General features: G+C 33.1%; 10 protein-coding genes across 10 annotated transcripts; 6 read left to right on the plus strand and 4 right to left on the minus strand. All coding sequences in view use genetic code 12, as the record gives it.

The window, feature by feature from the left end:
- The first annotated feature begins 93 nt into the window (after window positions 1-93).
- Window positions 94-872, plus strand: RJT21DRAFT_118039 (uncharacterized protein). Its single transcript, XM_064880922.1, has one exon. The coding sequence runs from the start codon at window positions 232-234 to the stop codon at window positions 766-768; it is 537 nt and encodes a 178-aa protein (XP_064741697.1). The 5' UTR covers window positions 94-231; the 3' UTR covers window positions 769-872.
- Window positions 812-5,561, minus strand: RJT21DRAFT_16633 (uncharacterized protein). Its single transcript, XM_064883531.1, has one exon. It carries the CDS (start codon window positions 5,429-5,431, stop codon window positions 1,019-1,021), a length of 4,413 nt encoding a protein of 1,470 aa, XP_064741698.1. The 5' UTR covers window positions 5,432-5,561; the 3' UTR covers window positions 812-1,018.
- A 1,535-nt stretch (window positions 5,562-7,096) lies between these two features.
- RJT21DRAFT_118041 (uncharacterized protein) lies at window positions 7,097-9,274 on the plus strand. The gene has a single exon (XM_064880923.1). The coding sequence runs from the start codon at window positions 7,397-7,399 to the stop codon at window positions 9,062-9,064; it is 1,668 nt and encodes a 555-aa protein (XP_064741699.1). The 5' UTR covers window positions 7,097-7,396; the 3' UTR covers window positions 9,065-9,274.
- Window positions 9,275-9,618: 344 nt separating this feature from the next.
- RJT21DRAFT_16656 (uncharacterized protein) lies at window positions 9,619-12,881 on the plus strand. The gene has a single exon (XM_064883532.1). It carries the CDS (start codon window positions 9,837-9,839, stop codon window positions 12,690-12,692), a length of 2,856 nt encoding a protein of 951 aa, XP_064741700.1. The 5' UTR covers window positions 9,619-9,836; the 3' UTR covers window positions 12,693-12,881.
- A 263-nt stretch (window positions 12,882-13,144) lies between these two features.
- ARG5,6 (bifunctional acetylglutamate kinase/N-acetyl-gamma-glutamyl-phosphate reductase) lies at window positions 13,145-15,804 on the plus strand. The gene has a single exon (XM_064880924.1). It carries the CDS (start codon window positions 13,182-13,184, stop codon window positions 15,756-15,758), a length of 2,577 nt encoding a protein of 858 aa, XP_064741701.1. The 5' UTR covers window positions 13,145-13,181; the 3' UTR covers window positions 15,759-15,804.
- Window positions 15,805-16,970: 1,166 nt separating this feature from the next.
- RJT21DRAFT_112072 (uncharacterized protein) lies at window positions 16,971-18,245 on the plus strand (the record flags this gene model as incomplete). Its single annotated transcript, XM_064880055.1, has 1 exon — window positions 16,971-18,245. The coding sequence occupies one exon, from the start codon at window positions 16,971-16,973 to the stop codon at window positions 18,243-18,245; it is 1,275 nt and encodes a 424-aa protein (XP_064741702.1).
- On the minus strand, window positions 18,134-19,033 carry MSO1 (Mso1p). The gene has a single exon (XM_064883533.1). The coding sequence runs from the start codon at window positions 18,840-18,842 to the stop codon at window positions 18,282-18,284; it is 561 nt and encodes a 186-aa protein (XP_064741703.1). The 5' UTR covers window positions 18,843-19,033; the 3' UTR covers window positions 18,134-18,281.
- Window position 19,034: 1 nt separating this feature from the next.
- Window positions 19,035-21,405, plus strand: MSS116 (ATP-dependent RNA helicase). Its single transcript, XM_064883534.1, has 4 exons — window positions 19,035-20,993; window positions 21,018-21,104; window positions 21,162-21,209; window positions 21,282-21,405. Exons 1-4 carry the CDS (start codon window positions 19,169-19,171, stop codon window positions 21,350-21,352), a joined length of 2,031 nt encoding a protein of 676 aa, XP_064741704.1. The 5' UTR covers window positions 19,035-19,168; the 3' UTR covers window positions 21,353-21,405.
- On the minus strand, window positions 21,137-23,074 carry RJT21DRAFT_118048 (uncharacterized protein). The gene has a single exon (XM_064880925.1). The coding sequence runs from the start codon at window positions 22,947-22,949 to the stop codon at window positions 21,459-21,461; it is 1,491 nt and encodes a 496-aa protein (XP_064741705.1). The 5' UTR covers window positions 22,950-23,074; the 3' UTR covers window positions 21,137-21,458.
- RJT21DRAFT_137948 (uncharacterized protein) lies at window positions 23,026-23,748 on the minus strand (the record flags this gene model as incomplete). The annotated part of the gene is made up of 2 exons (XM_064883307.1): window positions 23,249-23,748; window positions 23,026-23,221 (listed from the first exon to the last, which is right to left on the minus strand). Coding segments are annotated over exons 1-2 (666 nt in total), but the record flags the coding sequence as incomplete, so codon positions are not given.
- Window positions 23,749-23,798: the final 50 nt, after the last annotated feature.

The raw sequence follows: 23,798 nt of genomic DNA on the forward strand, positions 1-23,798 counted from the left end.
AGTAATAACGCTAATATGGAATTTAATCAATTTTAGTGGAACTTATCTCTCATTACCACAGTCTACTGTGTCTTCTCCCCCAGTTTTGATTGCAAAATCTCACTAGCGAATTAATTTTTTTTTACGATGAGATGCAACTCAGCAGCAGCAACAAGTTAGTCTAGTGAAGGTTATATAAACTGATTCAGGGAGAGAAATATATATAGTAGAAGTATAAGTATAATAACTATAATGCCATTAGCTCACAATCTTAATAAGGTCACCAAGAACCTTTCTAAATCTACTGCATCAATACATATTAAGGGAAGAAAATTTAAACAATTGAATAGAGCTACACTTAGAGATAAGAAGATTACCGAGAAGAAACAGAAATCTTTAGAACAAAAGACTAATGAATTGGCTATATTATTCTTCTTACAAAAGCTTATAAAGGAACAATTTAAAGCTGCCGAAGTATTCACCCTTGTGGAAATGCAATCATTTATTGAATTATTCATTGGAAGATTCGATGATGAATTAGCCCAATTAAGAAAAGATAGAAGACCTGGTAGACCACAAACCAGTAGACAACAAATTCTCGAAGAAAAAGTTAAACATGAAGAACATATATATCATACTGGATATAAAATACCCAATTTAACTGATAAAGATACTGTAGAAAAATTAAGAGTTTGGAATGGGACAACTGGTGCCACTACGGGGATGAAATTTGTACTTATTACAAAACAAACAAAACAGTTACCTACTAAGGATGAAGAAATGAGTTAGAATTACAATATATAGAATACAATTATATAATAATAATGAATATTTTATTAACTTAAACAATAACTAACTAAACTAATAGAATCAATAATATGAGAGTAAACTAACCTGTAGTTACTCTTTCCTCCCACCGATAATCCATTCCACTCCATTTCATGCCATTTCCATTCCATTCCATTCCATTCCATTTCCATTCCACTCAACTTCGGCATAATACTAATAAGAAATATAAAAATAATAGTTGGCTGATTGCCTATTTGCCACTCCACAATATCGATTTCCAGTACGAATTATTAGGAACATCTACCATCTCAACGTCGTTAACTTCTACAGGTACAACATCTTCCTTAACAGGCTTTTGAGGAGTCCAAGGTACTACGGGGATTTCAACCGTACTAGCATCTTGACTAATTAATTTATCTACTTGATTCTCCTTCGATTTAGGAATATCATCTAACCAAAGATTTATACCGGCTAATGCTAAAAATACAGCTCCAGCAGTTGCAAATATACTCTTAATTTTAGTCAAGAAACTTCTTCTTTTAACAGGACGAATCCTTGATAATATTAAATACTTTTGTTCACCTTCAACTTTACTACCAATTAATCTCCACCTTCTTCTTTGTAATGATTTGAGTTTTCTCATAACAAATTCCAATTCATAATTATCAAATTTATTCAAAATCTTAAAGATATCTTCTTCAGGTAACTTACCAATAGATTTCTTATCGGATTGAACAGTTTGACCATCAAGGGTTAATAATACAAATTCAGTATCATCACTAGATGATAATCTTTCATCTTCAGCTTCAGCTTCAGCTAATGAATCAAAGAAATTCTTGGATTCTAAAGTCCGATGAGAATTACACATACTACGACTCCATTCAAATGCATTATCTTGTCTAAATTGACTTTCTGCTGCTAAATCACTCGAAGTTTTGGCATCCTTTAAAAAGTGTTCCAAGGAGAATTTATCAACTACAACCTTCTCTTGAGGATGTAAAGATTCAACTTGAGCAGTAATATCAAATTTCTTATAAAGAGGTTGTCCTTTCAACAAATCTCTTGAATGGATTTCTGAAGATTCTTTAGTATCAATTGGTATAGCATCTTTAAACATCTTTTCATCATTTAATACCTTATTATTCTCAAGATCAATTGATTCTTCATTCCTAATAAGTTCAGATATAACCTGTTCAGAATCATTATATTCAGCTCGAAGGCTTTCAACTTGTTCATCAGTTAAAGATTCATGATCGGGTCTGGATCTAATATCTTTAATACCAACATTAGTTTTATCTGAAGTACAAATAACTCGTTCTTCGATTTCATCTTCACCTGTCGTCGTCTTTTCTTGAGATTCTTCATATTCCATATTTTCAATAAATGCCTTATAAATATCTTCAACATCCAATTCAGTCAATTGTTTATCAATATTATTTGATTTAATCTCATACAATTGTTGTAAGAAATTTGGATAATAATCTAATTTTGAATTTAATACTTTTAAGGAATCTACTAAACTTGAAATTACCGGATAATCATAAGATTTCTTATCATACATCGAAATAAATCCCGATAAAATACTTTCAAATTCTTCTGGTTTAAGTTTCCAAATCCCATATCGATCAATTAATCCCAGTTTAGATAAGATTTCTTGAATATATTCATAATAATTATTAATTAATTTACTATTTTCTCCAATCCAAGAATTCTCATGCTTAGAAATTAATTGTTCAAATGATTTTTTAGATTCAAATTTAATAAATTCTTCACCATTAATAAGTACATTATCCAATATAAATGTATGATTTCCATTAATTTGAAATAATACTGTTAAATTTCGATATAATTTACTCCAAACAATCTTTTTAGAACTACTCCCATCTCCATTGGATAATTCTAATAATTTACTTAAAATAATTTGAGGACTTACTTGTTTAAAATTATCAATTTTTAATTCCTCCTTTAATTGAATTAATTCAATAATATATTCTTCTAATAAGAAATCATCAGGTACTTGTTTATAAGGTATTGATGGAGGATTTTGTTTTGTATGTTCCAATTCTTCAAATGCCAATTGACTATGAATTAAAGTATCTAATACCGCAGTATTCCCATTATTAATAACAAATAATTGATCTAATTTCTTCTGTAATCGAATATAATCACAAACATTTTCCTTATTAATGGGAGAATTGATTTGAACTTTATCATAGAATGTTTGATCAATTTTATAATCTAATAATCCCATAATCTCTTCCGGATCAGAATCTTTATAATTCTCATTTCGAAGAAGTGATCTAAATGCATTCAATTCCTTATAATACTCATGAAGACGTAATTGTTCCGGAATTTGAATGTATGGACTAGTGAACCGAAGACATTGTTTGACATCATGATATAAATAAAACAGTCCATTATAATCAAGAAAGTTTTGTAATTTTTTGCTAGAATTAATATTAATACTAAACAATTTCTCAAGTAATTTATAAAGTGATTTGAGTCTATATGAGTTTTCAGGATATTTAAATCCGGCATTTGTATCTGGCTCTTTATCATCTTCTGGTAGTTTAATTTGACTTCTTACCGCATCAAGGATTTCTACATTCGATGATTTACCGAAATAAATTCCAATTGATGTTAAATCTTTATAATACTCCATTAACCCAATCGGTTCATTAAGTCCGAATATTTTGGCTTCTTCTTGGTCAGCTTCAACCACTAAAGTTTTCCATTCTTTGATAAAGTCTTGTATCACTAAATCTAATTCTTCTACACTTCCTTTATTCTTAACAAGATAACTGTAAAGGTAGAATCTCATACGGTCAGCCTTTACAACTTTATAGTCATCATCCAGTTCCAATTGTTCTTCATATTCATCAATAGTAGCCAAGATTTGTTTTACACTAGCTTGTTTAAATCCATTCTTAAAATAGCTTCTCATTAAATCAAATAATTTAAATTTAATAATTTCAAGTTCAATAGTATCAGGAACAACCATTACTTCATCATACTTACGAGTTATACTATTAGCTAATAATTTATTATAAGCAGGTTTATTCTCAAGCACTTTATGAAGAAATGAAATAATATCAATCGATGGAAATTTGTTAATGGTTGCATCATAGTAGTTATCATAATTATAAACATCGGAATAATCAAATTGAGATTCTAATCGTTGAATGATTTCCTCATATTCTGGATAATAGAAATTAGGTGATTGTTTATCGAATCTATCAGTAGTATGAGCAATTTCTTTAAACCGACTTATAGGAAATCTATCCTGTAACAAGATTTCAAAAACATAATTATCAAGCCAATTCTTAAAATATTTATATTTCACAGTAACAATTATATCTGGTTGTTCATCAAAGTATTGATCAACTTCATCAATTCGAATATATCCATTAGCAATTGCACTAATATAATATTCCAAATAATCTCTAGCAAGTAATCTAATTCCAGTATCAAGTTGATTATTTTTAATAATCTCGAATAATTCAGGTGCCACTTCTAAAAATGAATTGTACTTAGTAAAATTAAATCTCAGATTCAAAATCTTCCAAACTCCATTTACATATGGCATACCCGTCACTTCGTCAAAATAAGGATTCTCTTCTATTAACGACAAGTCTCCAAAAAGAAAATCAAATTGTGAATTAACTAAAGTTAATAAATTCTTAACATTCCCCTTAGGAAATTTATCCAAAAGTTCCTTTAATTTATTATACCGTTTAATTTGTATAAAAATCCGAATATAATTGGAATCTGGATCATTAAAATCATGAGAAAATTGTTGAAATTGTTTTAAAGTAATATCAATTTTGTTTGATAATTCCTTAAATGTTTTCAACTTGTTGAAATCAAGTTCATTATCTAATGATTTCAATTCATCGGCAAATCTACCAAATCCTGCCACAATTAATGGCTTAACGATCCGGAATTCTCCAACATTAGGAATAAGTTCTTGTGTGAGTTCAGAGGGGAATTTTTTATCCTCTTGAAGAATTGCCAAAAACTTACTAACCATATCATTATACCAATCATACTTTTCTGGTGGTATGGAACTAACTTTACGATTCATATAGTAATTCTTAAAGATATATAAACAATTAGATAATTCCACTGAAGTCAATTGATCAAAATCTCTAATCTTATTACTATACGACTTTTGAATAAACTTAAGGAGTACCTGAATACCATCATAATACTTTTCAACAAATCTGCTACGATCATCATCCATTTCATGTTCATCCATAAGTTCATCAATTGCATCGTATATATAATTAGTAGATTCGGGACCCTTTGGAACTACTGATGAGTTGAGATCATCAAAACATTTTATTTTGAAATCTGATGATGATTCAGCATTAGCATCAACATTATCAATCTTTTTAGTATCAGACTTAGGTCCCTGAGTCTTAGGTGTCTTTTTAAGTGATATCAAATCTATTTCATATTCTTGTTGGTCTTCACCCGTGACATCAGAGGAGGTGGCAAAGGTTTTAATAGTGGCATATCTCATCAGATTCATTGTACCAATGCCATCACCTCCCCGATAAGCCAAAAGTAATTGAGCAAGTGGTACACTCTTAGTGGTTGAACCCACTCGGAATGTCCATGATCGTTGTAATAAACGTTTTAATACTGATCTTTGTAACATGATGCCTTGTATGTGATTTCGATTTTTGCGGGGTTAACGGTACAATACAATTACACAACCAATTCGAGTAAATCTAATGTAATGAACCCAGCAAAACAACACCGTACAATTATCAAAATTCAATTACAATTAAGTTACACAATTCAATAATTTACTACAAGTTAATTCAGTAATGATAAAGCACTACGACGTGTAACCCCGTAAAAAAGATAAGGGAGCGTAGAAGTTAGGGGATACACATGGTGTTGTGTGCAGGTATGTTACGGGTAGTGGGTCATGGTTAGATGATTCGATTCGCTAGCCGGGGTTGAGGGTAGCCGATGACCGAGCATCGCATCGGTAGAAGAAGATACAAAGAGTTGTCCAAGATATCGGTAGAGATTATAAGAAGTGACTTTGTTAGATAGCAGAGATAATACAGATACTGACGATAATGAAGATATAGATAGATAGTTAGATAGATGTCTGGACATATATCTCCATCTCCATAAAGTTCGGCTAAAGCCTGTATAAAGCAAGCCTACCACATCAAAGTACGTCATTTAACTATCAGTGACAAACCCCGTGATTTTGTCTAGGAACGAAGTCTCTTTGTCAAAAATAAATAAACAATTAGTAGAATGTCCCACGACGACATTAAATATTGTTTAGGGTAATTTCTCAGAGATCTACACGATATCTTCAAATTTATTTATAGATTATGAGCTGCTTGATGGCATGATTCTCCAGTTCAGTATATTTATCTCAGCGAACCATATAGTACAAAATTAAATCTTGAGAAGCGATCGACGAAGATCAGTTTTAGAAGAAGAATGTCGGATTTTTATTAAGGATTATTCTCTCTCGATTGCTTTGAAGGTCGCACGACCAGTGACAGTTTTCTTTTCTTTTTATTGCTCATGGTGTGATTACAGTAATTAACGAATGATATTAAACAAAGAATACCTTAGTATCAAATTAAAGTTTTTAATTCCTTTAGAATAGGTGTGGTCTGACAAGGTCAATCATTCTTATGTTTATTTACACTTTTTTAATTTTATTTTGTAGTACAAGTGGGGCAAATGCTGTGACCGCCTTAGCTCTCAACAATAGCCGGGTTAAAGTAGATACACTCAACAACCTATTCTCAGGTACACAACAAAAGACAGGAGATTTCTGTGCAGCGAAGTACTCTGTAATTACTCCTTTGTTATAAGTTTTGAGGTTGATTTATACATACATTGCCTACCGCGTTTCTCGTTTTCACCACTTGGCAACTGACATTTTGGAATTTAACATTCAACTCAAATTTATTCATATTGTCATTCATCTATATCTCTATTTCTTTCAATATGACCTATAGTATTCTCTATACTATAGATATTTCTATTCATTGGAATTTGTTACTCTACCATATACATTTCAATATAGATAACTTTGACCCTTCTAGAAGCATTCCCTTTTCGGTAGAGGCGAAAACGCACACAAGGAAAAGCAATTCATCTCATCCATAAAAATTTCTTTTTCTTCTGCAGGCCCTTTGTTCCACATTATTATTTTCCCTTCTGGGATTCCCAACGGTTATTTCGAAATAATAGAATATCTTCTCCAAATATGGAGAGACTCCAAATTATGCATCATCATTTTAAAATTTTTATTTGTAATTCTTTCATAACCATAAATATTTATAGAGTTTATAATCTTTAAATTACTTTAATTATTAGATAACCTAAATTCACCGATTTTGGGTTAATCACTATTTTGATCTATCCGACTTATCAAAATATTTCACCTCAGAAACTTGGCTTAATTTAACTAATTAACTTAGCTTAATTTAATTCATTAACTTAGCTTGTTTAAGTGTCGGAATAATCTTCACATTAACACCATTTTAACCTTATTTCAACCACCCTCATTGTTTGCATATATATTCATCTTCATCTGTATTGATGCGTTAAATAATTATAATCTTCCACATCATTCACCATGACAGCTCCATTCAACGTATACAATCCGATTCCCACCAAGCCGTCAACTTCATTAAATAATCAATTTTTATATTCACCTCCCAGTTCATCAACCACTCCAACTCCATCAGTACCTCATAAATCTCATAATCATAAACATAATCTGAATAAAACTTGTTGTAAAGTTCCTAGCTTGGATGTTTTAATCAACGACTGTTTCTTAAAATCAGTAAATCAACTTGAAGATAAATCAAAATTAAATGCAGTTGACTTATACCAACAGTTTGTTGCTAGTATACACTGTGAAGAGAATTTAAACTTCCTCATTGAAATTTATAAATATGAATATTATTATGAATCCATCTTCCCAAGCTACAATAATTATAATGCATCCACCAGTACCAATAATACTAGCACTGATGATACTATTGAAAAGATAAGGCTCAATAATACTCCAAGTCCATCTCCTTTACATTTCATACCTCAACATCATGTACAAATGGTATCGTCCGATACCTTATCACCTCCAGTAAGAATAAGGTCTAATACTTTATCTAAAACCAGTTCTATACGATCAGAAGATTTAGACCCAAATGCAGTATTTGTATCAACTATTGATGATTTAGATGCTACAAACTTATCTGAATTGAATAGTAATATATGGGATAATCTTAAATCACAAAATATTGATAATGATGACGATGAAGATGATGACGATGACGAGGATGATGATGATGACCTTATAGGAGACACCGACGAGCCTGAACAATTTATTGGTGAGGAAGATAGGCTTCTTCTAACTAACCAATGGAATTATATAATGTCTAATTACATTATAGGAGATGCTCCACAACAAATTAACATCAGTCAAAAGCTCCATGATCAAATTATAGACGAATCCAATAATGGACTTAGATCTATCCATAATCCATTAATTCTCTTGAAAGCAAAGAACGAGGTCTATCAGATTATTAAAGAGAATACATATTTACAATTTGCGAAGAGTCAGAAATCTAATCCATCTACACCTAAACCTCAAGAAAGCTCACCATCTTCTTTAACATTTGCATGTTGTAATAGTCCAGAACAATGTCCAGTGATACCTCGGGCTGTAACTATGGATCCATTTGTTGAATCAACATCATCTTCTTCAACCAATGTCACCAATAGTAGTAATGATAGTTCAAATGGCTCATCTATTCCATATATGAATAAAACTACTTACTTGAAGATGAAGAGTAAACTATTTTCCAAATCAACATTCAGTGGTCAACCTCAATCTACACCTAATTCTCCTCCACTTACTGTATCACCTACCCCATCAACGGATTTAACTGGAAGTGTTATTTCCCATTCCAATCCCATTTCTATACATCGTTCCCAAACAGTCAGTCATGTGCAACATAAATCATCGCATCATCATCAGCATCACCTAAACCCAATCCATGCAGAACATCAACCTGAGAGAGCTCTATCACCAGCAGCCACTGCAGTGTCATCAGCATCTTTATCCAACTTATTGGGCCACTTGAAGTTAACAACTCATTTTGCTTCAAATACCAATTCCACTGCGGTGACACCTACCAATCTTCGGTCTCTTAATGCATCACCCACCGTTAGTGACAGAGATGATCCAACGTCTACGGGTTCCACGAATCTCAAGTTCTGGTCCAAGAAGAAGAATTAGAACTGAAAATAGCATCTACATAGAAATGTGTATATTTATAGTGTAATATTATAGAGTAACAGTATAAGCTGTTACGAATTGCATACACTCTCATTATTGTTGTAGCACCTATTCTCGTGAAATTCATCCATTATAGTAAACACCATAATCGTAAACATGGTAATACATTAATTAGACCATTTTACAATGAAATAGATACTAGTAAATCAATATAGAGATAATGTTGAAGTGTAATTACATTCTATTTACATACATTTTATATCATTCAAGTTATTGTTACTAAGAGTGTCAGGTACATTTATCAGTCAGTAAGGTACATTACAATAATGATCTGATGGATACATATACATATATTGTTGGAATGACAATTATATTTTGTTACCAGCCACATACACATTTATGTATGTAATTAAGCATAGTTATCATCGACTAAAATTCATTATTGCACTCGCTTCCATCCACTTTCCTATTTGGGCAACAGCAAGCCATCTGCGTATACTTTTTTTCTTTGTGTAAATTCCTCCACACTTTAACGCAGCTCAGGGATAATCGTCTCTTATCTACCATAATAGCCTTAGCTACAGTCCCTAGATCTCTAAGGAGTAAGGAGGATTTAGTAAAGAATTAGTGAGAGTTAGTTGTTGCTGTATCATTAAAATTTTTTTGAGTATAATCACCAAACTGAGTCATCTAGTACTGAGTCATCGCATCGGATATAAGTCAAGTGCTAATTCATTTGTATGATAACTATCATTGACTATCATTAACTAATATGCATAATCCTAAGAAATCAGTGCCTAACAACTCTTCGAATACCGAAGAAAAACCGTCAAATATCTCACCAGATGTTATAGTGTATCAGTCTCCAAGTAATGCTTCCCCGTCAACTCCCGAACATGCGATGGCTGAACCTGATCATGAACCAAATCATGATCATGAACAAGAACAAGAACATGAACATGAAATAAATGAATCAGATCATACTATAACTACTGAGGAAGAGTCACCACATAGACCCCTGACTCCTAACCAAAATCTCGACGATGTACTTATGGATGGTGCTAGTGATAGTTCCCCCAACTCATCTCCATCCCAATTCAAATTGCCTGATTCTATACTTAAGAATTTAACTCCATTAGGTCATTTGGGTAAGTCTCATAGACGATATTCCGATGAACGATATGATATGATAAAGAAAAGACGTCAAAGCCTTTTAGAATTCAAAAGAGACAAATTATTAGCCAAGTCGAAACTTATCACTGAGAAGTTACGCAAATTGTCTGAAACTAACATTAGCATAAGAAATGATAAGTTAATCAAATTGCATACTGATTACTCAGAGGCCAAGGATAGACGCCAGAAATATTTGGATAGAATTAAACGCAGAGCTTCTCATTCGAACTCTATAATGGAGAATTTCCATCTCATTCAAGACCAAATCAAATCAAGTCCAAGTATAAATACTGATATAATAATAACTACGACTAGTGTACCTTCAACATCATCAGTTCCATCTACAGTTCCAACAAGAACTACCGAAGAGCAGTTTGATAAGTATGTGCATGAGAAGTATATCAAAGAAGTCAGTAGCAAGATATTAAACTCAGGTATTCTTGACAACTTTGATCAGAGAAAGCTGAAGGAAGTATTTACATTATTTGGTAAGGATTCAAGCTACAGAAATGAAATCAGAAGTATATTGTATTTTTACAATATCCCACAATTATCACGATCTTACCGAACTTTCTTCTATGCATTTCTTATGATATGTGAATTTAAAGAATGTGTTTTCAAGAAGATGGGATACCATCCATCATTCAATACAAACTTACCCAATCAGGAAACTCGCAACTTTATCAAGAATTTCATATGGCTCTTACTTTTCAAGTTTGCCAATGAAGTCATTGCTGATTTCAAAATATTATTAAAGACTGGTTCCAATGAATTATTATTAAAGTCTTGGAAATCATATACTTTTGTATTTAAAATCTTTAAAGGGTATGATTATCAAGATCTTCATAAAATGATTAATTCTGCTATCAATACTGTGAATACTCAAATTGATTTAGTAGGTGATGAAGATGATGATGATGAATCTTTGGCTGACCATAGAGATAACTTTGTTAAAGAGAAAAATCAACTAGAAAGCTTATATGATGAATCTCTTGATCAATTCTTTGGTGATGAAGAAACTCAAGTATTCTTATCAGCAATTGATCATGAATTACGATTCGATGATGGAACTTTCCGAAATACAATCAGTGTTAAAAGTTTCTATTTACCGAAGATGAAGCATTTACTGAAATCACAATGGAGAAAATTTTGGTTTAATTATTATTTAAATAAGGGACCAAGTAATTCTAAAATATTAATGCGATCAGGTATATTAAAACTGAATATTGAAACTAAAAATAATATATTTGTCCTGATAGATGATGTATATAAATGTTTGGGATTAAATCGAACTAATCAGGAAAAATCTGATACTATTCAAGTTCTGGAATTAGTGAACTTGGTCTATAGTATATTCCTTGATCTTTGCTTGTTTTACAATAAACTGGGGAAGAGTATTTCTCCTTCTCGATTAAAATTTAAAGTGACAAAGGAATCGCAGGACAAAAGTAATGGATACGGATTAATTCAAGAGCATTTACTTATGATTAATGAATTGATTTCAATAGTTAGTCCTGATGATTACATTATGCATGAACACTCTAAGAAATGTAGTGACATTTTCCAACAGGGGACACTAGATGATGAGACTGTTAGGAAACAATTAACTTATAACTTACGAGAGTTTGAAAGTTTGGTATCGAGCTTGTTACTAAACTCATACAATGTTCATTCATTTGAAAATTTAGTCCAGATTGAAACTAGTCACTTAATTTATAGTTCACCATATTATAATGCATTAAATTCCAAAATGTTTGTCAGTTCTCCACATATGTTATTTCCTAAGTTCTATAGATTTCTTAAGGCATTTGATCATAGAAACAAATTAGATTTGAATAATTACTTACATATCCTAGACAGTACGTACCGGTGTCGACTTCAAGTTAATCCTACTAGCTTAGGATTCTTTAAACATTTATATTTTGATTTAGTGTGTCATGAGTATGCACCACAATACTTGTTGCCTGATGAACTTAATGTGTTATATTTGGAGGATTTACAGGGCTTGAATCGTGAGATTGGTAATTTCATAGAATCTAATGCATTGGTATATGTTACCTATGGTATCACTTCTATGAATGTTTCTGATCGGTTTACTGAGGTTGTAGCATACTTTACTGAAGAAAATAATGAAAATAATGAAAATAAAGATAATAAAGGGGATTTACGTAGTTTCCTTATTGAGACATTAGGCATTTCAGCTACTGATGCATTCCGAGTGTCGTCTGTGATGGAGAATACTACCCAGCTTCGGACTGTGTATTATTCGAAATTATTACAAGGATTAAAGAAAGATGGACAAGATTTGCAGCAATATTTTTCTACAGTATTTCCATGGTCAAAAACCCAGTCATTACAGTTAGTAACTAAAATACAGAGATTAGTTGAGTATGTTGTCCAGGTCTATGGACAAATTTTCTCGTGGATATATGACGATTTGGGCAGGCCCCAATGAGAAAATATTATATAGTATGTACATAAGATAATAAATAAAAATCAATAAAATTTTACAGAGTCAGAATTAGTGCACAGAGTGTACTACAAAACTTTACTAGAGAATACTTGCAGTGTGTACTGAAAATTTTTGCATCTATATTTTGACACGAAATAAATTCATTTAAGCTCACCATATCAGCTGATCAGGAAATGATGATAAATTATTATTAGTACTAATTAATTTCTTAAGTATAATTAGTTAGATTAGTTTTAATTAAGTAGTGTGTAAACTCCAATGCCAATTCCGATGCCAATTGCGGCTCACCACGTGAGATGAGACCTGCACATACACCCCTACTGATTTCAAACCGCGCTTAACTAACTTGTCTCGACAAAATTACTCTAATTGGACGATAATGAGTCAATGAGAAAAAACTATAAAGTCTGGAGTTGTGAAAAATTTTCAGATCTCTTCTTTTAGGATTATTACAGGTTGAAGATTTGTGCAATGTTGAGACAAGTTGGTAGAGTTTCTGTACCTGTGGTGAGGAGACTTACTGCTACAGCCAAGTTAAGTGTGAGTTATACTGGTGCTGGTAGTGTTAATGGAAATAGCGGAAATATTAATGATGGTAAACTTAATTATAAAAGTGTGCGTCAATATTCTACTAGATCTACAGTTGTTCAGTTATTAAACAATATTGGTTCTAAACGTGAAGTTGAACAATATTTGAAATATTTCACTTCTGTATCACAACAACAGTTTGCTGTCATTAAAGTTGGAGGTGCTATTATTACTCAACAATTACCGGAATTAGCTTCATGTTTAGCTTTCTTATATCATGTAGGACTTTATCCAATTGTGTTACATGGAACAGGACCTCAAATCAATGAATTATTAGAAAATGAAGGTGTTGAACCAGAATATATCGATGGAATTAGAATAACTAATCCAAAAACTATGGAAGTAGTCAGAAAATGTTTCTTAGAACAAAATTTACGTTTAGTTACTGCTTTAGAAAAAATGGGAGTTCATGCTAGACCTATTACTGCCGGAGTATTTGGTGCTGAATATTTAGATAAGGATAAATATCAATTAGTAGGGAGAATTAATGGTGTTAATAAATCACCTATAGAAGCTGCTATTGAATCAGGTTATTTACCTATTTTAACTTCTTTAGCTGAAACTCCTTCTGGACAATTATTAAATGTTAATGCCGATGTGGCAGCTGGTGAATTAGCTCGTGTATTTGAACCATTAAAGATTGTATACTTGAATGAAAAGGGTGGAATTATTAATGGAAGTACTGGTGAAAAAGTTAGTGTCATCAATTTAGATGAAGAATATGAAGATTTATTGAAAGAAAGTTGGGTTAAGTATGGTACTAAATTAAAGATTAAAGAAATCCATGATTTATTACAACACTTACCTAGATCATCTTCAGTAGCTATTATTGATGTTGATGATTTACAAAAGGAATTATTCACTGACTCTGGAGCTGGAACTTTAATTAGAAGAGGATATAAATTAATTAATCGTAATTCACTTGAAGAATTTGGTAATCCTGATTTATTAAGAAGTGCTTTATTAAGAGATCCAGAAATTAAAGCTGGTAAATCTTCAGTAGCTTCATATTTAAAACATTTAGAATCTATTAAATTCAAAAGTTATGGTGATGAACCATTAGAAGTATTAGCCATTGTATTAGAAGAAGATAATAAGATTCCTAAATTAGATAAATTCTTATCATCTAAGACTGGTTGGTTAAATAATGTTACTGATAATATTTTCAATGCCCTTAAGAAGGACTTTTCATCCTTATGCTGGATCGTAAATGAAAATGATTCTAACTTGGCATGGTACTTTTCCAAATCCGATGGTTCATTTGCTAAGAATGGAGAAATCATTTTTTGGTATGGATTAAAGACTGAACAAGTATCTGATTTAATTAAGAGTTTTGATTCTGGTAATGTTGGAGCCTCTTTATCTTCATCTAGTGAATCTGGAGTATTTAGTTCTCCAATTCAAAAGAGAGGTTTCCATTCATCTACTATGAGATTTAGTTCCAATCCAAATCCTCCTTTAACTCAAGGTACTAATACTAAAAAAGCTAAGGTAGCTTTAATTGGAGCTAGAGGTTATACTGGACAAAATTTAATTAGTTTAATTGATAAACATCCTTATTTAGAAATCTCCCATGTATCATCTCGTGAATTAAATGGTCAAAAATTACAAGGATACAATAAAGATAATATTGTTTATTCTAATCTTCAAGTTGAAGATATTAAGAAGATTGAAGAAAAGGGTGAAGTTGATGTATGGGTTATGGCACTTCCTAATGGTGTTTGTAAACCATTTGTTGATGCCATTGAATCTGTTCCTAATTCTGGTTCTAAGATTGTCGATTTATCAGCTGATTATAGATTTGATACTATAGGTGAATGGATTTACGGATTACCAGAATTGAATGATCGTCATACTATTGCTAATGCTAAGAAGATTTCTAATCCTGGATGTTATGCAACTGCTGCTCAAGTTGCTATAGCTCCATTAAAGGAATATATTTCAGGTACTCCAAGTATTTTTGGAGTTTCTGGATATTCAGGTGCTGGTACCAAACCATCACCAAAGAATGATATTAAGTTCTTAAGTAATAATTTGGTTCCTTATTCATTAACTGATCATGTTCATGAACGAGAAATTAGTAGTCAATTAGGATTAGATGTGGCATTTATGCCTCATGTAGCGCAATGGTTTCAAGGTATATCTCATACTATTTCAATTCCTATTAAGCAAGGATCATTAACTTCTAGAGAAATTAGAAATATTTATCAAGATAGATATCAAGGAGAGCAACTTATTACTGTAAGTGGAGAGGCTCCTGTAGTTAAGGATATTAGTGGTAAACATGGAATTGTTATTGGAGCATTTGCAGTTAATTCAAAGGAAAATCGTGTAGTAGTAGTTGCTACTATAGATAATCTTTTGAAAGGTGCTGCCACTCAATGTTTACAGAACATTAACTTAAGTATGGGTTATGGGGAATATGAAGGAATTCCTATTGAAGTAGTGATTCGAGGTTAAGATCTCTATTTATTCTATTATAATATAATATAAACAATATGACTATCATAAATTGTAGACATTGTATTTATTATTAATCTACTGATAAATCTAAATATTGACATTTCAAAGAATTTACCGTATATTCTCCAATTAGTGAAATAGTGTAATTGTTACATGTTATGGCTCAACCCGTGGACTTTTGCACGTGATCTAATATAAATCTACTGCTGTTCAGATTTCGTCTATTACTAATTTACTACTATTGTTTCTTCTTGTTTACTTTTTGCATTTTACTTCTATGAAGATCCCTCTAATATATAGGCACAATCCCTCTTCTCTAGGAATTCCGCTCTCAAAAATGGAAAAGGTATCCGTAGAGTAATCAGGCTTTCTTAAGGTAACTGTGTGTTATGTGCAGGATATAGATAATAGGGAAGAAGATTAAAATTCTCTGTAATCCAATTTTGATGCTAATCCTAATTTTGATACTAATCTTTGTCTAGGAAATTCGGTCCCGTTGTTGGTTCGGATGAATTATATTTTCCCGTTGATGATCTACTTTATTTGTTGCTTTAATTTGTTATCTCACTTGGAGTGTTGGTAATAATCTAATAAGTAACCCGATTTGTCGGAAGTATATCGCCATTATTAACATGTCATATGCTTTAGGATCTTACTAACTTTAAGGTCTTACTTAATGAATATATATTAAATATTTAAATTAATTAAACCATTGTAAGGTATTTATCTTAAATACACTAAAGTAATTATTGTACGTGATCAACAGTCACAATTCACCAGTTTTCAGACACTGATATATATATTAAATTCATGTACATGTGTAATCTATTAATTATATAAATAATAGACCACAGCCCCCTCCACTTAACTAGAAGCTTTTGAATAGTAATAAGATCAAAGTACAAAAATTAAGATATTAAGAGTGGTTGTAGTATTAAGGAGGTAGAAGTTTTAAGATCATATTTGAACAGCATATTAATTGTAGAAAATTAATAACTATAACAATTACATACGAGTTTTACTAACGAAATAGTTAACCAAAAAACTTCATCGTCTTCTCTATAACTTTTTCACAACTCTTAGCTTACTTCTCTCTCAGATGCAAAATGTCCCAATGGGGTAATTGTGGTAGTGCGCTCTGCTAATATCACCACCTCCACTAAATAACCACCAATATCACCAAACTACCCCTAAAATTAACTTCAGACTATGTTAGTACCGCCAGAAAACTTTGGCCTCGTCGAGCCTGGTATCTATCGATGCTCCAAATTACATTCAGACAACTTTCCGTTTGTGGAAACCCTCAAATTGAAGTCATTAATCTTGGTCGATGCCGAGAAACCACCACGAGCTCTAGCTAAATTTGTGGCCAGTAACAAGCTCGAATTATTTAATCTCGGTGGTATGACCATCTCTGGTCATCATACAGGTGATGAAGATAATTCTGGTGTTGGTGGTGGAGGAGACAGTAGTGGAAGAAGTCATGTTAGAGAGTCCACCATTGATGTAGTGTCACTCCATCCTCAGAACAAATCAGAGCAGTGGATGTTGGTAGAGAAGAGTGTGATCATTAAATCGTTTGAAATTCTCCTTAACAAGACCAAAAGTAGCGTATTATTAGTGGATTCTACTTCGACTTTGGTGGGGATACTTCGAAAGATCCAGAAGTGGAACTTCAATTCAATTCTTAATGAGTATCGCATTTACTCGGGCAACTCAACGTCCAGCAATTACTTTGCTGAGACGTTTTTAGAGTTGATCCAGATAGAGCTTGTTCCCCAGGAAGCTGATCATGTTAAACAGCATAATATTAGACAAGACCGACGTCTGTCAGTAGGAGGAGGAATGATATCAGATACTGAACTTGATAGTGCGGAACTTCGAAGAACATCTCGGTTTAACTCTGTAGATGAAGATATCCAGTGGGATGATGATGACGTAGAGTCATTAGATGATGATGATATGGATGATGATATGCTTAGTGCTTCGCCACAAATACCGGCCAACTTACTTAAGTTGGTGGAACTGAGACAGCACGATAACAACCACATCAATCACAATAATAATAATAACAACAATACTGCCACCACTAGTCGCCATAACAGTTTTGGTAGTGACTTGTTAACAATACGGTCTGGTCATGAACGACGTCGGTCGTCCATTGACTCTAAATTCGTCCGTCTTGGTAACTCCAAATTCAGAGCTGCTCCCTATGGTCCTGGTAAAGTCTTTGAGAGCTCGTCGCCATCCAATAAACGATTCAAGGACCGAGAAGCTAAAGATTCACGGGCCTCATCGATTTCCGATTTTGAGCCTGTAACTCGCCAATATAACTACAATTACTACAAAAATCTTAACAAGTTCCCAGTAACATTTGAGAACGTCAGTGTATTAAAACTCAAACTCCCATCAGATAGCCAGTTACCGGACTGGTTCGTTCGGGGTCGAGACTTTTGGGAAGATTCCTTTAATAAGCTTAACTGATATACTATATATTAATATATAATTACTACTATTTCTCTAATTGTGACTACTGGACCGTGAATTCTGATTCATAGATGTTGAGTTAATGATCCTATCACGTAATCGTGATCCCGATGTAGAACTATTTGTTCTTACTGGTTGATGATTTGAGTTAGTAGACGCAAATGATGAAGAAGAACTTAATGAGGTATAACCGGCCCCCACGACAACCTGTTGACGGGAAGCATTATGCATGGATTGAAGACGACTCACACCACGATGATAACCACTATTTTGAGTATTTTGAGAGTCCAGGGGTGAAATTGACACTGGCAGAAGATGTTCATGATTGTTGTAGTGAGGTTGATACAGTTGCTCTTGATGTCTTACTGTGGTGGTGAACAGTTGTTGGTAAGTTTGATGTGTCAGATGAGGCTTAGTATGCTTAACTTCAAGCCAATCTGGGTATACTTGACCCTGAGAGTCAAAGTACTTGACAAATGCATTGTGGATTAAGGTATCATCTTCAGTAAGTCCATCTTTATCTGTATAATTGAAGGACTGTGAGAGCTTTGTAGCGTTATGTTTGAATTTGGAGAAGAATCCCAGTGAGCTCATGGTGTATATTTAATGAATGAGTATTGGAGTATATTAGTGAGTATTGTTAGAATTACTAGACAGTAAACTTTTTTTTGTCTTTAGCTATTTATCAGTAACACTGAGTATGGAGTCAGTTCAGTTCAGTTAGTTAGTTACTGTCTCAGTATTATTCCTCAATCACCTGCTAATTGTCATACTTTTAGCACGCCCCTCATAAAACTGTCTCGCTATTTTCATGAGCACTACGCACTCCCGCTAACTCTCACAAATCCCCATCGCTAAAAAAGATTTGAAAACTTTTCGCTAAGGAATATACTACTTATATCTAATTATCGTACTTACCAATGTTACTTACCTTGAGATCCAGTGCGTTAATACCATTGCGGACGTTTGGACGTGTTCCACGTCTCAATGTTAGGTTATTTTCCAATACACCTATGCCATCTGTCAAGATGCATAAGCATTGGATGTTATCTGAAGAAAATAACAAACCAGCTAGTGAAGTTAGTATAACTGAAGAAGTTCGAATCGAAGACCCTGAAGTAGTTGAAACTCCAGATGTTGAAAAATATGGTATTGATGAATTAAGAAAGACTGGGTACTTTAGTGAAACCTTATTGCAAGCTCTTTATAAAGCACAATTCCGTCAATTTACTCCTGTTCAACAAAAAGCCATGGTACCTATGTTACAAGAACCTAATGGATTAGTGGTTAGAGCCAAGACAGGTACAGGTAAAACTTTGGCCTTTACTATTCCTGCTCTTCAAGAAGCTATTAATGCTAAACCTACTCCAACCGACGATTTCGTCCATAAAGGAAAAATTACTACATTAGTTATTGTCCCTACTAGAGATTTAGCATTTCAAATTGAAATTGAAATCAATAAAATTACTAAACATTTACCAGTCGATGAACAACATAGAACTCGAGTTCAAGTAATAAGTCCTGGTGCTGAGATGTTAATGGGAAATAGATTTTACTCGCAAAAAAGTATTGTTGTTGCAACTCCAGGGAAGCTTATAGAATTTTTTCGTAAAAATGGATCATATCTTCTTGATCGGATGTATGATTTACGGTATAGAATTTATGATGAAGGTGATAGACTTTTAGATGTTTCATTTAAAGATCAATTAGATGAAATTGATGTTTATTTAAGAGAAGCTAGAAGGGATGATAGTGTACCATTAAAATCTGTTCTTTTCAGTGCCACTATTGATAGAACAGTTGATGAATTTGCTAAGAGACAAATAAGTCCTGATTATAAATTTATTGATTGTGTTGATAAAGATGATGTTGATTCTCATGAAAATATTCATCAAATTTTAGTTAATTGTAATGATACAAGGGATGGTTATCATAGCGCTTTCTCATATATCTTAGAAAATTTAAAGAGACCTGGTTTTAAAGCCATTCTTTTCTTACCTACTATTGCTGCATGTGATTGGTTTCATGAAATGTTACTTAATGCTCGTGGTCAAAGACTTTATGATGAAGCATTGGTTCATGGAAAGTATCGTTCTGATTTTCTTATCTTACATGGAAAGAAAACTCAACCTTATAGAACTCGAGTTGTTAAAAAGTTTAGAAAACTTTCTCATGGAGTATTAGTATGTACTGATGTGGCTGCTCGTGGATTAGACTTTAATGATGTTTCTGATGTTATTCAAACAGCTGCTTCTTCTGAAATTAATAATTATGTTCATAAGATTGGAAGAACAGCTCGTGCTGGTAAAACAGGAGTGGCTGTAGCATTCATTCCTCGAAGTCAACTGAAATTTATTGATGCTCTTAAACATGAAAAAAATATTAAATTTGCTGAAATTATTGATTCATCTGATATTGAAAAGGTTCCTAATGTCTTTGAAAAAACCAGAACTGACAAGATGATAGAAGATAAAGCATTTGCTTCATTCTTGGCTTATGGTAGTCAAGTTGGAGGTGTATACCGATTGAATAAAAACAATATTGTTACTGAAGTTGTTGACTTTTATCGTTTAGTAGCAGGATCTGAAACTGCTAAAATGCCTCTAGGTAATTACATGAGAAAATTTATGAATCTTCCAAGACACTTGAATGATGCATATTTTGATTATTATAGTTCTTCCGGATCTAATTCTGATTATGGTCATAGTAATTCAAGATATGGACATAAAGAAGGTGGCTACAGAGGTAACAGAGAAGGAGGTTACAGAGGTAACAAGGAAGGAGGTTACGGAGGTAACAGAGAAGGAGGTTACAGAGGTAACAGAGAAGGAGGTTACAGAGGTAACAGAGAAGGAGGTTACAGAGGTAACAGAGAAGGAGGTTACGGAGGTAACAGAGAAGGAGGTTACGGAGGTAACAGAGGTAACAGTGAAGGAAGGTACAGAGTTAACAGAGAAGGAGGTTACAGAGGTAACAGAGAAGGAGGTTACAAAGGTAACAGAGAAGGAGGTTACAGAGGTAACAGAGAAGGAGGTTACAAAGGTAACAGAGAAGGAGGTTATGAAGGTGGCTACAAAGGTAAAGACTCTGGTGATGGCAATTAAACTGAGATTTCAATAAAGATAATGATAACTTTGTAATTATTACGTTCACGTGTATATAATTTTTATTTCCCTATGTATATAAGTATTCATATAATATGATTATTCATTAAAAAGCTCTTCGTTTAGGCTTGATTCTTGGTTTGTGTTTGTGCTTTTTGGGTGTAGTGATAGTTGGTGTAGAATTAACTGGTACCTCATCAATGTACACATCTCTGGTAACTATAACATACACTAAGAGACAAACAATTATAACTGTATTAAAGATAGTCACCCGTTTTTGAAATGTTAATTCATTACCCACAAGAATCATTCTTACTCGATATTCCTGTAATAGTTGATCATGATGAGATTCTTGAAGTTTAAAAAGTTTAGCATACTCTCGATGTAAACTTTGGTATGACGATTTGAAATTGAGAAGTTGTTCAAATACTGTAGTATTGACAGAATCTATAAGTGATTCAAAATTATTCAGTTGTCTTCTCTCTAAGTTTGAAAAGGCGGTGGATAATAGTTTACTCTGTTCTTCAATATAGAGTAATGATAATGTAGCATTGGATTCAAGTAATGATAATCGATTCATGATATTTCGATAAATAGATTCCTGAATTTGAGTAGTTTCTGGAATTGCTGACAGTGTCTGTTCTATTAATGGAGCTTCACAGTATGGGTATTGATCTGTTGAATTAAGTTCCACTAAAAAGTTGTGTAAATCCAAATGAGGTAAAACTACACGACACTCTTCCAGAAGTGTATCACTAGTCATATCTGCTATTGCCTGAGTATTGACTTCTATATCTTGTTGTTGTTGTTGTTGTTGTTGTTCCTTTTCATCCTCTACCTCTTTAAACTCATCCATCATGGTCTTCCCATGGACTCTTACCAATGAAATAGGACAGTAGAATTCTGAACCATAATGAGTTAATATCTCAAGCCTTAAGTAACGAGCCCAGATCTGAGGATTGGCGATTCTAAAGCTTTGTATATCTCTAATATTTTCTGCTTCAAACTCTCCAAGAACTTTCCAATTAGTAGTAGGGAATCTATCACTAACTGCTACTCTAATATCTTTAAACATGGAACTAAAGAATTCAAAATTCCCAATAACTACTGACTCTACAAGAATATCTTCACAGAGTTCGATTATGACAAACTTATTAGGAGCAGAGCATTGGTTAAGTAAATAAGAATCCTTATTTTCTACTAAGATCGATGAAGCTCCCTTGGCTTCAGAATTAGTTTTAACTATAGTGGCAGCACAATCAACAGAGGCATAATTGAACCTGTCCTTATACACTCTGCCTTCATGATCGTTATGGGTTATATTAGTCAGCGAGTGTTTAGCATCTTTACTGGTGGAGTTAGTTAGAATATTACTATTATTATTATTGTAGATCTGATTATTGTTGATATTTCTGTTTTTCTGGTTGCTGTTATTATTATTGATATTGATCTGATTGTTGTTGCCATTACTATTCTGGATGCTCTGGATGTTCTGGAAGTGCTGATTGCCTGTGCTATTGGTCTGTTTCGATCTATTGTTCTTTGCTATTATTGGTTCGATCTCTTCTTTGTTTCTCTTCCATTCTTCAAACGACATGAAATGCAAGTCATCTATGATATCCGAACCGTTTTGGATGGTATTAGTATTAGTGATATTGATGTTGGAGTTGGAGTTGGAGTTGGAGTTGGAGTTGGAGTTCGAGTTCGAGTTCGAGTTGGAGTGGATATCAAAATTGAGTCTCTTATTGAAGAGGTGTGAAGATATTGAGGCCACTGAAGCGGTTGTTGAAGTAGCATATTCATTTGCAATTGGAGTTTCTGTTTCACTCGTAGGAGTACTTGTAGATGTACTTGTGGTTGTTGTGGTTGTTGTGGTTGTTGTGGTTGTGGTTGTACTTGTGGTTGTGGTTGTACTTGTGGTTGTGGTAGTTGTGTCAACTCCACTTATGTTATCAGTGGCCTCCTCCAATTGGAGATCCTCTTCACTATGGGGCTGACTATGTGACAGAGAGTGTGACCTCTGATCTGTCGGACTGTTTTCCCGGCTATCTGACTGACCGTCTGTTACATTCTCTGTCATACTGTCTGCCACATTCTCTATTACGCTCTGATTTGTCTCTATGTATATCTCTGTTTCTGAACCTGAATCTATCACTGATTCCATTTCAATTACTCTCTCTATATGTACCTCACTCGATGTTGCTAAGTCTTCATTATTCAGTACTACTAGCACTATCGACTGTGACTTTATCTCCTCTATGTCTCGTGTCTGCTGTAACTCTGGATTATTAGCCGTGTTCGTGTTCCCATATGCTTTTAGGGCCAATGTCACGAGAGTCAAGTGCCTGACCCACCTGCACATTATCATCTTAATACAACTGGTTGTAATTGACTAGTTATAGATTAGTTACTATGGCACAATAAATATTGCATCATTTTTGTGCGC

This window comes from Scheffersomyces amazonensis (assembly GCF_036850825.1).
Source record: "Scheffersomyces amazonensis strain UFMG-HMD-26.3 chromosome Unknown RJT21scaffold_1, whole genome shotgun sequence".
Lineage (NCBI taxonomy): Eukaryota > Fungi > Ascomycota > Pichiomycetes > Serinales > Debaryomycetaceae > Scheffersomyces > Scheffersomyces amazonensis.